The sequence below is a fragment of the Pipistrellus hanaki genome (genome assembly GCF_964339955.1).
Source record: "Pipistrellus hanaki genome assembly, chromosome: 3".
Classification (NCBI taxonomy): Eukaryota; Metazoa; Chordata; class Mammalia; order Chiroptera; family Vespertilionidae; genus Pipistrellus; species Pipistrellus hanaki.
This window is the reverse complement of record NC_140505.1, coordinates 170,255,190-170,269,657: the sequence shown is the minus strand read 5'-3', so window position 1 is coordinate 170,269,657 and position 14,468 is coordinate 170,255,190. Positions and strand designations below refer to the sequence as shown.

Sequence of the window (14,468 nt, the reverse complement as noted above, 5' to 3'; positions counted from 1 at the left end):
CTTCCCCTCTCCCTTACTCTCTGAGATCAATAAAATATGTATGTTTTTTTAAAAGTAAACCTGAAAAGATCAAGTAAATTCCAATAAAACCTGCATCCACATCCTCTTTATCCAATCATGTACTGAGGGACATTTTCATAGCCTGTGATACATATATACAATGGAATACCACTCAGTCACAAGAAAAGATGAAACAACTGCCATTTGGGACAACCTGGATGGATCTGGAGAATGTCTTGCTAAGTGAAATAAGTCAGAGATAAAAAGCCAAGGACCATATGATTTCACTCATGTGGCATATAAAACTGAAAGTGATAAATGAACAAACAAACAAACAAACAAACAAAAACTCATAGACACAGACAACAGTACAGTGGTTACCAGAGGGGATGGGGTGAGGTAGTAAAGGGTGTAGGGGCTCAAATATATGGTGATGAAAGGAGACTTGACTCTGGGTGTATTCACAACGCAATATGCACATGATGTATTATAGAATTGTGCACTTGAAAATATAATTTTATAGCCAATGCCACGCCAATAAATTTAATTAAAAAACTGTATCTAAAAAAGAACTCCAACAAAATGTGAAGGAGTAAAATCTATAAACCTAAGAGAAGAAAATAAAATGTGGGTCATAACACATCCTTTGCAAATTTGCTGAGAGGAGTCAATGAAATAACATGTGTGAAAGCGCCTGGTGTACAGAATATGTAACAAAAACGGAGCCGTCACTGTAATTGCACCTGGGAGTTGTGGTAGGCGGTGCAGCTGACAGTTTGAATATTTGAAGGTCAATCAAAGAGATCTGGGAATGTTTCAAAGATGAAATGCCATTGAGACCACTTCCCTCATATACCACTTGAACAGGGGGATGAGAGTGAACCTCAGCAGAAAGTAAAGTTCAAAGTGAAACTCACTGAGATGTTCAGGCCTTCCCTGGGCGTTGTTCAAACTCACAGGAAGGTGGAGGGTGAGGAGGGATTGGGGGACACCCTTCTTATCTGGGGTGAGATCAGCCTTGAGCAGAGGAGGAGTTCTTTCTCAGTGACTCAGATAAGGACTCCTTGCCCAACCCCTCCCCACCCACAGGACTCAGTCTTCACACTCAACACTCTTATTCTGGGGCCTCCACAGTGCCGGTGTCATTGCTCAGTGCACCAGGGTCAGCCCTTCCCAGCCATCACTTCCTTGATCCAGTCCAGGTAATTGAGCACTTTGGTGTAGAAGCCGTACCCTTTGCCACACCCAATGCCCCAGGATACAATGCCCGTGGCTACCCAGTGATGGGCATGGTCATCCCACACTACGTAGACGCTACCACTGTCCCCCTGGCAGACACTCTGCTGCCGTGCCTTATCCCCGACACAGAACATGTTATCAGAAAACACCTCAGTCCTCTGTTTCTCCTGAAGCCAGGCCTTGCAGGCCTCCCTCGGGGCAACAGGCAGCCTTGAGTATTTCAACTCGGTAGTTAGCCAGCCCATCTGCACACCAAACCCACTGACATAGCCCATCAGGCCACTGCGGTAGAGGGTCTCATTGTCGGGCAGACAGACTGGGAGGAGGTGGGGGCCAAGGGGGACACTGTCCTGGAGTTCCAGGAGGGCAATGTCCCCATCGAAGTTGTGGGACTCGTTCTGACGGTAGTCTGGGTGCACAACCACACGGCGCACAGGGCGGTTCCCCAGTTTTATCATCTCGTCTATGCCTGTGTGGCCCAGGAACACGTTCACATTCCTCTTCTTCCCGGGAAAGATGGTGTCCTTGGGGTAGATGGTGTGGGCTGCCGTGAGGATCCATCTGTCGCCCAGCAGGGCTCCACCCCCACGGCCATAGATACTGGTGAAGGCTTGCCAGGGGAAGTTGCCCAGCTTGGCTTTGGAAGAACCCTGGGCCTCCTGGTTCTGGGCGATGGGGATGACTGGCTGTCCACAGACTGGGAGAGAGGAGACAGGAGAGGTAAGGGTGAGAAACCAGCATCAAGTCACAATGCTTAAGGACCTACATCTATGAAGTGCTCTTCCTCCTGCCCCCTTAGCCATGTTAGGCTACTTTTTAAGACTCTTAGTGGGACCACCCTGAGCAAACTCATGTAGCAAGCAGAGTTTGCCTTCAGTGTCTCTTGTCTCTGTTTTATGTGTAATTTCTTCATTAAAAAAATATTTCTATTGATTTTTAGAGGGAGAGATGGAGGGACAGAAGAAGAGAGAGAGAGAAACATTAATGAGAGAGAGAAACATTGATTGGCTGCCTTCTGCATGCCCCCTAATGGGGGCTTGCAGAATCTAACTGGTGGCCCTTTGGTGCATGGGATGATGTTCAACTAACTGAGCCACACCCATGGCCATTTCCTCATTTTTAACATCTCTCACTACTACTCTCCTCCAACTCACTCTAAATTCCTCCTTCAGGTTGCCCCTAGAGCTTTTTGTGGATCAGGAGTAAAATCTGAAAAATTTATTCAAATGGGTTAGAAAGGCAATGGTTTGACTAAAAAAAATGGGTTTCAAAAATGGTAGGCTTGAATCCTCATATACTGCTGATGGGAATTTAAAATGGTATAACCATTGTGGAAAACAGTTTGGCAATTCCTCAAAAAGTTAAATATAGAGTTATGATAGAAGCCAGCAATTCCATTCATAGGTATATATACTCAAGAGAATTGAAAACATACATTCAAAAAGAAACTTGTACATGAAGGCTCATAGCAGCATCTATACTAATAAAAGGGTAGTATGCTAATTAGACTGAATATCTTCTGGATGTGCTTCTGGACAAAGCCATGGTGGTGGGGGCTGAGGCAGAAGCAGTTAGGGGTGATCAGGCCAGCAGGGGAGGACAGTCAGAGGCAATCAGGCCAGCAGGGAAGAGAAGTTAGGGGGTGATCAAGCCAGCAGGGAAGGCACTTAGGGGTGATCAGGTCAGCAGGGGAGCAGTTAGGGGGCAATCAGGCCAGTAGGCAGAGGGAGTTAGGGGAGATCAGGCTGGCAGGCAGAGGCAGTTAGGGGCAATCAGGCAGGCAGGCAGGCGAGTGGTTAGAAGCCAGCGGTCCTGGATTGCAAGAGGGATGTCCGACTGCTGGTTTAGGCTAGATCCCAATGGGACATCCCCCAAGGAGTTCCAGATTGGAGAGGGTACAGGCTGGGCTGAGGGACGCCCCTCCTGTGCATGAATTTTATGCACCAGGCCTCTGGTTGTCTATAAAGGGCAAAAAGTGGAAACAATCCAAATGTCCATCAATTAACGAATGGATAAACAAAATGTGGTTTAAAAACACAGTGGGATTCTATTCACTCATGAAAGGAATGAAGTATGGATACAAGCTACAATGTGGATAAATCTTGAAGACGTTATGCTAAATGACAGAAGCCACACACAGAAGGCCACATATTGTATGATTCCATTGATATGAAATGTTCAGAATAGGCAAACCAATAGAGACAGAAAACAGATTAAAATTGATTTGTTTTATCCCTTGTTGCCAGAGGATGGGGAAGGGGAGAGTTGGAAGGACAGTGGGTTTCTTTTTGGGATGATGGGAATGTTTTAGGATTGGTGGTAATGGTTGCACAACATTGTAAATACACTAAAAATTACTAAATTGTACACTTTAAAATGGTGAATTTTTCACTATATGAATTTTATTTCAGTAAAACAAACAAACAAACAAACAAACAAACAAACAAAAAAGGTGGACTTTCTGGTCCTGTGGGATCTAAGAAGGGAGATGTTCTGGTGACAGAGAGACTATCCCTAAAGCATTCCATATCAAGAGAGGGCTTTCTCTTATTACAACTCTGTCCCTCTGTCTCCTTCACTTTTCCATCTGATTAACTTCCTTCATGCTTTTGAAAGTTAGTTATCACTTTTTAAAAATATATGTATTTTTATTGATTTTAGAGAGGAAGGGAGAGGGAGAGAGAGAGAAACATCAACGATGAGAGAGAATCATTTATTGGCTGACTCCTTCATGCCCCAACACTGGGGATCGAGCTGCAACCTGGGCACAACCTGGGCATGTGCCCTGATAGGAATTGAACTGTGACCTCCTGGTTCATAGGTCGATGCTCAAACACTGAGCCACACCAGCTGGGCTTGGTTAACTCTTGATCTTTGGAGAATATGGGACAACCTCCTTGCCTCTTCTTTTCTGGACCTTCTTGGCTTCCCTCTTCTTCCACCCCTTCTGTCTTTATTTCTTCTTTCTATTTGAAGGCTTTCCTCTAACCCCCTGTATCCTGGTCCTCAGGCCCCTGTTTGGAAAGTGGCCATAGTCACAGCACTGGTCGGTCACTACTCACCAGGCACACAGTGAGAAGTCTCCTCTTTGTCCAGCGTCTCTTTCCCAGGGCTCTGGGCTCTGCAGGTGAGTGTCTCTGAGGAGTGAAATGAGGTGAGGCTCAGAACTGGGAGGTGGGGCTAAAAAAGTTGGTGTCACAGGCCCCTTGGAGGGAGTAAGGCAGATAGACGTGGTTCCCCAGCAGGTGGGGACTCACCTGGTGGCACCGCCTGATAATAGGGCTCCTGGCAGTGGTTCTGGATCTTGGAGGAGTTGTCTCCAGGGGTGTGTGCGGCCTCAGAGCTGCCACTAACCTGGCTGATGGGCCGATTATGGTTCATACCTATAGGGAAAAAGTGGCCATTAGGACCTAGAGCAGAATTGCAAACTGTCACCCCAGAGAGTGATCTGGCCCATGGCCATATTTAGTTTGATCTATAAAGTGGTTCTTGTTTTCTTTTTAAACATTTGAAGTATTTTTCACTGATCAGATGGTCAACGCTAAAGAACAAATAACTAGGACCGTGATGGGCAAACTGCGGCTCGCGAGCCACATGCATCTCTTTGGCCCCTTGACTGTGGCTCTGCCACAAAATACCACGGCCTGGGCGAGTCTATTTTGAAGAAGTGGCGTTAGAAGAAGTTTAAGTTTTAAAAATTTGGCTTTCCAAAGAAATTTCAGTGGTTGTACTGATGATATTTGGCTCTGTTGACTAATGAGTTTGCCGACCACTGACCTAGGATATGGAGGAGCAGGCATTTTCAGATTAGTGGGAGTGTAGGAGGGAAATTTAGCAATACCAAAATTAAAAATGCATTTTTTCCACATAGCATTTCAATTTTTAAGAATTTACTCTCATATGTGTGCTCCAAGATGTATATATAAGATATCCAGCAGTACTATCTGTGGCAGCAAAATATTTACCAGTGGAAGACTGGTTAAACACATTATGACACCAATCAAAGGAATACTATATGGCCATTAAAAGTAATTATGCAATGCTAGCTATATATATATATATATATATATATATATATATATATATATATATATATGGGATGATCTTTAAGATATATCAATGAGTGAAAAATGCTAAATTTAAAACATTGTGAATAGTATGCATGCAATACACACACACACACACACACACACACACACACACACACACAGACCCATCCACCCACCCACCCACACAATTATATTTGAATGACATAGCTTATCTTTGGAAGAGTACTCAGGAAATGGAGAACATAGTTGTTTCTGGACAAGACTGCCAGGAACTAAGGGCCAGAGATCAGAGAAAGACTAACTCTTTACCATTTTAAAAATATTTTTATAGTGTGCATATATTATCTTTAAAAAAATTATGAGTTACCAATTGAAAAGCAATTGGTAACCTTTGGCTTCTCTTGCAAAACAAGATGATCTGCAAGTTCAGGGCCAGTAAATAGTCATGGAAACAACTGTTGAGCAATGGCTGCCCTTTAACTGCCAGCTCATCAGCAGGGGCCTGGAGGGGGCAGGGAAGGTGGGCCTAGGTGTTCCTGAGCCCAGTGTCAATAGTCACTCAAGTTTCCGCTTGTAGCTTCAAGACACCAGGGCCATGGCTATGGGCACAGAGTGCACTCCTAGAGGGACACTCACTCACGGCTTGGTAGAGGACCAGGAAGCCCTTGTGGAGTCCAGTTGTCCTGTCCTCAGAGGAGGCCGGTGCACGGAAAGTCAGCTGCAAACTGTTCCCTGAGGACACAAACTCCCTCTGACCTGGGGGGCTGCCCAGCGGAGAGCCCACGTGGCCATAGGGCCAACTTGGATCCATCCCGCTCGCTGTGATCTGAAAGGAGAGGGGGGCAGGCAGGTGTGGTGTGAATCTGCAACATAAGGGGTCACAGGGTCACATCATAGGCATGGGCTTCATCCTCATCTAGGAGGTCTGCACACTTTGGGGCTGAGGAGCTGTTCTCTGTGGAACCTTGCTCAAGTAGATTCCTGTTCCATTTTGACTCCCCAGTTTCTTCCAGACCTTGCATATTTCTTTAGCCCACTATAATTATCTCATAAAGTCTACCATATTTACCTTCTTTCAAGAAGCTCCTTGGGAACAGCATCAATAACATCATAACAACTTTGTTTGGTGACAAGATGGTTACTAGGCTTATCCTTGTGGTCATTTTGTAAAGTATATTAATATCGAGTCAATATAGTGAACTCCTGAAACTAATGTAATACTTTTTATCAATTATAATTAAAAGTAAATCACTAAAAAAGAAGTTCCTTGGAAATCCTAGGGTTCTCCCAATAGTCCACTGGATTGTAAGTTCCAAGAAGGCAGGAAGTACATCTATTCTGCTGACCACTGAATCCCCGATGCTCAACAGGGTGCTTCTAGCACCATGGCTTCGAATCAACGATGATGCAGACACAAGTCCCTTCCATCCGCTTTCTCCAACCCCATCACCTTCCTCTTCTCTGAGTACCTTCCTGTGGGCCAACATCTGTGACGCAACAAGACCCTCTGCAAACACTTAGCTGGGGTGCCTAGTCTTTCCTGTTCTCCTTCTTTTGGAGTGTCCCTCTTCTTACCCCATGAACGGTAAATAAAGCCCCACAAGGCGTGGGAATCCAAGGACACAAGTGTACACAGTGTGGATACTCTGGCTATTGTTGTTTAACTTACATGTTCTTTAAGCAGGCTGTCTCTGTGTCAGACCCTTTTGACTGCCTTGCCCCTGCTCAAATTCCTTTCTGTGGGTTCCCCAACCCAACGCAGGATACTTTGGAAGGAGTTCCTTTGCCTCATGCTTCATGTTTAGTCTCTATTCTGGGCACATGGCTCACTGCTCAGCTCATTTTATGGACTTATTTTTTAAATTTTATTCCTGATTTCATATTGGCCCACATCTGGAGTTCTTGCTAGTTCTTCACTCGCTGTTTCTTCCAAAGTCTCACATTCCTTTAAGAGGCTATCCAGCCTATCTCACTGTGATCACATTAACTGGGTAAAAGTTGGTATGAAGAAAATTTCTCTGTCATCCCAAATGCCTTGCTTGGGCACATTCCAATACTGTTACTTTCCTCAGAACAACAGCAAACTTAAGCCCATATTTAAGAAGCCCATTATCTCTTGGGGAAGAAGCCTTTTGCGCTCTGAAACTGTCCTATACTGATCTAATTGGTTGTCAAACTCTTCTTTTTAGCTTCCTCACAAGTTTTTGGCTAAATAGAATCACTTAGGAGTCTAACTAGCAAAGTAGAACAAAGTAGCTGTGAGTCCTAAGACTTTGCTCCTAACTCCCTAGGTGACATGGGCAGTTGCTCAGCCACTTCAGATCTTAGTTTCCTGTCCTGTAAAGTGATCTGTGAGGCCTCTTGCTGTCAGGGCAGCATGTCCTATAGCAGCTTTCCAGCATGTCCCTGAAGAGCAATGGTGAAGATGACACGAAATACCTGCTCATTCAAAATTCATTGTGCTATGTGTCCTACACATATGGTGAGCTTGGGTTTCATTTATTCTTTCATTTATTTCTTTGAGAGTTATTATGCTCTATGTGCAAGACATTATGCTAAGTGCAGGAATACAGACTTGAATAAGACATGGTTCTGCTACCTAGGAGCCCATAGTCTGGTTGAGAATATTGCATTTGAGGTGTGTGTGTGTGTGTGTGTGTGTGTGTGTGTGTGTGTGTGTGTGACTTGCCCTGGCAGCAGAGAGGATAAAAGAATTCTATTCCTGAGCTTGAATTTTTGAATTTCCTCAATGACAAGGGAAGAATCAGTCTGGGCTTAAAATTGCCCATGACTAATAAGAACAGGGCTCATTGTAGGTGTAATAGAACAGGTTGAATTGAATATAGTCTTGGCTTCTGGTGAAATCAAGCTTTAAACATACATTTGTCTCAAATCCCATTAATATGACAGCAAAGGGATGAAATGGTATACATGATTAAGGACAAAACAGAGAGAGAGGACAGCATATGAGCGATGCCAATAATATCTTGAAAGGTGGAATGGGGACGCAAAAGGGACAGCCTGACTCTGCAGAAGTGGAAGCCAACATAAAGCAAGCAGGTTCTCATCGCAGAAATTAGGATAACCAGGCAACCCTGAAGACGGGGATGAGGGAGAGGCTAATGGGAGCCTATGTAGGGAGACCTCAGGATTCTGGATCTCTTTGCCCACCTTATGCATCCAGATAACTTTCTGGCTCACCCTGGCAGGAAACCTGAGCGTGAGTCAGAGACCCTGGACTTGGGATCCCCTGGGACACTTGATTGAGGGAGTGAGGCCAGAATTGAAAACAGAAGGGTTAGGTGAAAGACTACACATCAAACAGTGAGATGCTACTGCTTGTTTACTAGAAGGCTGGCAACTCTGATCTGGAGACCAGAGGGTTCCTCTCTGAGGCCGCTGTCCCCAAAGAGAGTACTTCTGTGTACTGACATTGGGAGCCCCCACAGACGTCTAAGTCACCTTGTTGATAACCCTGTTTTCAAACTTGTTTCATAAATTTCAGCTATCACCCAGAGCATCCAATATCATTCTAGTACTTCATTCTTAAATATGAATGGACAGCCAAGGATTATCAAACATTGAAGGAGAGATGAAAAGCAGAGATGAAAACAAATGAAGAGTAAAAAAGAACGCGGATGAAGTAGAGATAACACAGGGTCTAGAAGGAACATTTTAAAATGATTCTATTATAGGGAAAAGAGTATTGTTTAGTAAACAGGAACAGTATTCTATAAAAAGGCACATTCAGGAAGTAAGAACGAGGCTTTAGACATAAAAATATATCAACAGAAAAACTATTACAGTTGGTATTTAAAAGGAGGAAATCTCCCAGAAAGTGAAACAAAAAGACAAGGAGATGGAAAACACAACAGAATGAATAGCAAGACTAGAGAATCAGTCCCGAACAGACAGCAGCTAAATTACAGGAGTTCCAGAAATCAAAAATAAAGTGAGTAGATGTCTGGAAATAATTCAAGAAATAATACAAGAACATTCCTAAAATTTAAGGGCTAGATTAAAAGAGTCTCTAGATTCAAAGAACTCTTTAAAACCAGTAAAAAAGCACATCAGGTCATATCATAATGAAAGTTCAGAATACCGGTAATAAAGAAAATATTCCAAAAGCTCTAGAGAGAAAAAAAACTAAGGACCAGGAATCAATGCTATCAGACTTAACACAGAGCCAGAAGACAATGCCATAAAATTTCTGAGAGAAAATGACTTCCAACCCAGAATGAAACCTGGTTAAACAATCCATCAACTGTGAGGGCAGAACAAAGACGTTTAGGGTTATGTAAGAGTCTCTGAAATTCACTCCCACAAACCTTTTCCGGAGGAGAAAGTGCTCCTACAAAAATGAGGGAGTAAACCAGGAAAGAAATGGTGATGGGATCCAGTTCCAACACAGGACAGGCAAAGGGAATCTCCAGCATGAGAGAGAAGGGGACTCCCAGAGAGTGTGAAGGCTTAGGGAGCAAAGAATTCAGACTGAAGGAATAAATCATCAAGAGGTCTGCAGGTGGGAGTCACCAATAAACAAGAGGACTCAGAGATTGACATTTGTACTTGAATGTGCTGAGAAGAGTTTTTACTCTCCTGGCTACGAGTTTGGGGAGGTTAGTAACATAGAGCTAGGCAAACCAAAGATTAGAACAAAAACCAACAAAAAATTCCAAAGAACTCCATGTAATTATTGCCTCCTGGGAAACCAAAGTTGGAGAGAAAAAAACAAACCTATAATTATTGTACTCCATCGGCTCAGATCTGAATATTTTCAAGTTATAATAATATAAACAATGGCTTTAGATTTAATAAAAAACGACAGTATTGGTAAACTGGAAGGATGGAGGAGGGGAAACGTGGGTGGTGAGGTTCTGAGATAGAGCTAGTCCTATCATAGAAGTTAATGGGCGATATTACTAGACAGACATGAGCAGAGCAAAGCCAGGCAGAGAAACTCACCAGGGCAGAAAGCCCCAGATGCCCAGCAAGGGGGAAAACTGGGAAAACAAGAACCTCACCCCCAGGTAACCTATCCTCCCCTAGCATATCATGTGGTTTGGACCCCTGATCTTTCATATTGCTGGTCAGGTGGTTTAGATAATGTTAAAGATAACATTATGCTAAGTGAAATAAGCCAGTCAATGAAAGAAAAATACCACATGATCTCACTCATTTATGGATAATAAAGAACATTATAAACTGATGAACAAAAAGATAGATACAGAGACAGTAAAGCATCAAACGGACTGTCAAATTACAGTGGGAAGGTTGGGGAAAGGTGGGGGAGATAAGAGCTCAATGGAAGGACTTATATGCATGCATATAAGCATAACCAATGGATGCAAAACACTGGGGGAGGGGGAGGGCAAGCGTAGGAGTGGGGGGACAATGGTAAGACATGTACACATATAATACCTTAATACAAAATTTAACACCCCCCCAAAAAAAAGAAAACAAACAAAAAAGAAAACAAAACAAACAAACAAAAAGATAACATCAAGGCCTCAGTTGTATTTCAGCTCCAGGACTAGAAAAGCAGCAAAACCTGACAAGTGATGCTGTGGCTGATTCAGGATAAGCTACGTTGACTAGTAACTCCCCCTGCCCTGGCACTGACCAATCAGTAGAGCACACCTAGAAAACTGATGAATATTCTATTAAGACTCTCCCCTGAGACCTCCCCTAAGATTTCCACCTGCTAGAGAGAGATAAATTTTTTAGGACAAAGGACTCAGTGCCACTCCCCCCCAGGGGAGCAGGCCAGCACCATTCCCTTCTCCCTTCTTTTGTCTAAGGGACCCCTGGAGACTTGTAACCAGAGGAGCAATGGGCAGGGGCAGCTCCCCCGAGGCTATCGCTCCAGGCTAACCCTCCCACCCCCGACTTGTCTCCTGGACCCCCTTTTCTCTGACTTCTCAGTGAGCCAACGCAGCCCAGCCAAGGCTTTCCAGTTGCTTCTTCCTCTGGCCTTCCTTGCTTCACTGTCCTAAGGATATTGTTGCTGCCATCATGGACCCAATACCCGTTGGCTCCGTGTTGTGTAGCCCTTCTTTTTTTTTGGGGGGGGGGGAATATATATATATATATATATAATTGATTTCAGAATATATATATTATTGATTTCAGAGAGGAAGGAAGAAGGAGAGAGAGATAGAAACATCAATGATGAGAGAGAATCATTGATCGGCTGCCTTCTTGCACGACCCCCACTAGGGATTGAGCCCACAACCCAGGCACGTGCTTTTGGCTGGAATCGAACCTGGGGCCCTTGAGTTGACAGGCTGATGCTCTATTCACTGAGCCAAGCTGGCTAGGGCTAGCTCTTCCTTTTGGATATCTCTAACTCCTATCCCCTTTTCCTTAAATAAATTAAAATTTCTTTATTCACTGCCTGAGTGAATAAAGAAATTATTCACGGCTATTTAGCCTGCCTGTGCATCACCAACTTTACCCTTTCAAATGTGTTTTAAAAAACACAAACAAAACCAGAGTAAGCATGTTATTGATACAGATGAAAATAACTACCCGATGAAAGAGCTCCATGAATTGTAACTAATTGCCCAGGAGAGTAGATGGAGGCGGGGAGTAGGCTGGAGACAGCTGTTTCTCTTTACAGGCCTCGTAGTACTCGGATTAAAAAAACAACAACAAGAACCTTGTGCATGTATTATTTTGATATAAATAAAACTTAAACCAAAAGATAACATGAGGTACTGTTTTTAGAGTGTCCTTATTCTGGTAATGCCCTAGTCATAAAAACTTTTGCCATAGCTCCTCTAAGGTAAACCCAGTCACCAAATCTTTTGTTATTATTCATGCCCAGCTTCCTGTCCTGACAGAGCAAGTATTCAGGTGTGTTTAATGACTGACGTGTGAGGCCTTGCTCTTTATTCTAGGGATTGGCAGTATTTGTGCGTTCCTTTGGGGCCAAGATGGTAGCAGAGCCAGCGACAGGGCTGCTGGCTGAGGCTGTGCACCTGAGCAGACCCTGGCCTCCCAGGTAAGCCCGCCTGTGCCCCTCCCTGACTTGGGCTCTTCATCCATCCACTGAGATTCAGGGCACTGCCACCTCCCACTGCCCCCCTGGGCTGCAGGCCAGGAAGATCCCTCCCCAGAGTCCCTCCAGGACCCCAGCTCACTGTGACAGAGTCCGGCTCACAGTCCTGGGACAGCTCCACACCCGAGTCCTGCAAGATAAGCTTCACAGCAAAGCCCTCCGGGGCCTGGATGACAGTGGTGCTCTCTTGGCCTTTGAGGTACGGCTCTGGGTACCCTGGGGACGTCAGCTGCTGGGGTAGCTGCTGGGCCAAGAGCACAGAGCCCTGTGTGGGGCAAGCCTGGAGGGCTCCCCAGAGAAGCAGCCACCACCTGTGAGGGGTGGAGGGCAAGATGAGGCCTGTGGAGTCATGAGGAGTCAGGGCAGGCTATGCCAAGGGACTGAGGGGCCAGCAAAGGCATTAGCAGCTGTGGCCTCAGCCCTGCCTGTTCCCTTAGTGCCCCTCTCTGCCCCAGTTCCTTCAGCCTTCTGCGTAGCCTGAGCTCCACAGTGAGTTTCCCACCACTGCTTATCTCCCTGGAGAGTCTCATACAGAGTTGGGGGCTACCTCCTGCGCCAGCAGATCCCACCGCCACCCTGGGATCTGAGGGAGACATGGTGGTACAAGTGAGGGACAGTTAAATGTTAGTTTCCTGGCTCAGACCATTGGGCTTGATCTCCCCCAGGAAAGGCTGCTAGAAGCTACGGGCAATTTCTAAGTCATCTCTGCATTAAGTGGCTCTCTCAATATCTCTCTCTCTCTCTCTCTCTCTCTCTCTCTCTCTCTCTCTCTCTCTCTCTCTCTTCCATCCCCTTTCCCCCCCGCCCCCCCCCGTGTGTGTGTGTGTGTGTGTGTGTGTGTGTGTGTGTGTGTGTGTGTGTGTATACATACACCCCTGGGTCCCACCCCATCCTTTTCCTCTCCGCCAGGCCCTCTCCAAGGGACACTCACATCATACGTGCACAGCTGGTGGAGTTGGGGCTTTCCCAGAGATAATTCTCCACCTTTGAGACCAGGCATCTGAAATGGGCCATCTGGGACTTGGAGAGGACTTGGCCCAGGTTAGGGAACAAGAGGTGGGGCTGGAGAGGGCCCTGAGGGGGAGGGAGGGAGCGGTTACTGGAAATGGGTTGAGTAATTCTCTGGTTCCTTTTTCTAATTCTCTGGGTTGAGTGCCACCTACAGTCTAGCTTGGGGATAGCTCACCCACCACAACTTGAGGGGAAAAAATTCTAAAACGACTAAGGGGCTTCAGAGATCAGGGGTGGGAGCACACTGACTCTGGACTCTCTTGGACTATCTGTACAAAATAGTAAATAGTAGGATGGCTCCTTGTGAGTTATGGCTGTTGCCTCTCATCCTCCCTGACTGTCCACTCATTTATGTTACCAGCCTACCTATTGTCGAGATTGAAGTTTGTGAACTTGAGCTTCTCCACCAAGCAAGTCTGGGGCCCTCACTTAGGTAATCTTTTGCTCACAACCCCTGGAAGCTGCTCGTCCACCAGGGTCAAGTTGGCCCAGGGTTGGGATTAGGCCCCAACTGCAGCTTCTTTAGGCAGATGCCAGCAGCCATGACTGGGCACAGAGGCCAGGTTCCCTAGGAGAGACACTCATCCACGGCTTGATACGGGGTCAGGAAGTCCCTGTGGAGGCCAGTGGTCCTGTCCTCAAAGGAGGCAGGTGAGTGGTAGGTCAGCAGCAGCCCCTACAACAGGGCTGTGATCTGAAAGGGAAGGGATTGGGGGGGAAGGGGCAGGCAGGTGTGGAGGATTCTGCACCACTAGTGGCCACAGGGTCACATCCTTTAATACAGTTGCCTAAGACCATCGGAAACACAGATATTTATATTATGATTCATTAACAGTAGCAAAATTATAGTTATGAAGTAACAATGAAAATAATTTTATGGTAGGGGGTCACCACAACATGAGGAACTGTATTAAAGGGTTGCGGCATTAGAAAGGTTGAGAACTGCGGCCTTAGGGGCATTCCCAAGCCATCTGCGAGGCCTGGGCTCACACCACCAATGTCTAATGGAGCTCCTAGCCCATACGCAGGGTCAGGAAATGCGTGTGGTTGAATCTTGCAAGTATGGCTAGAAAGTCTCTTAGCTGGCTTCTTCCCTTCTTCCTCCC

The 14,468-nt window shown here is 45.5% G+C and overlaps 1 protein-coding gene across 1 annotated transcript; it reads right to left on the bottom strand.

Moving 5' to 3' along the window:
* Positions 1-452: 452 nt before the first annotated feature.
* On the bottom strand, positions 453-13,405 carry C1RL (complement C1r subcomponent like). The gene is given in 7 exon segments (XM_084878017.1): positions 453-1,165; positions 1,167-1,936; positions 4,302-4,376; positions 4,497-4,622; positions 5,925-6,114; positions 12,434-12,662; positions 13,283-13,405. Coding segments are annotated over 7 exon segments (1,524 nt in total). The 5' UTR covers positions 13,366-13,405; the 3' UTR covers positions 453-1,114.
* Between the last annotated feature and the right edge of the window lie 1,063 nt (positions 13,406-14,468).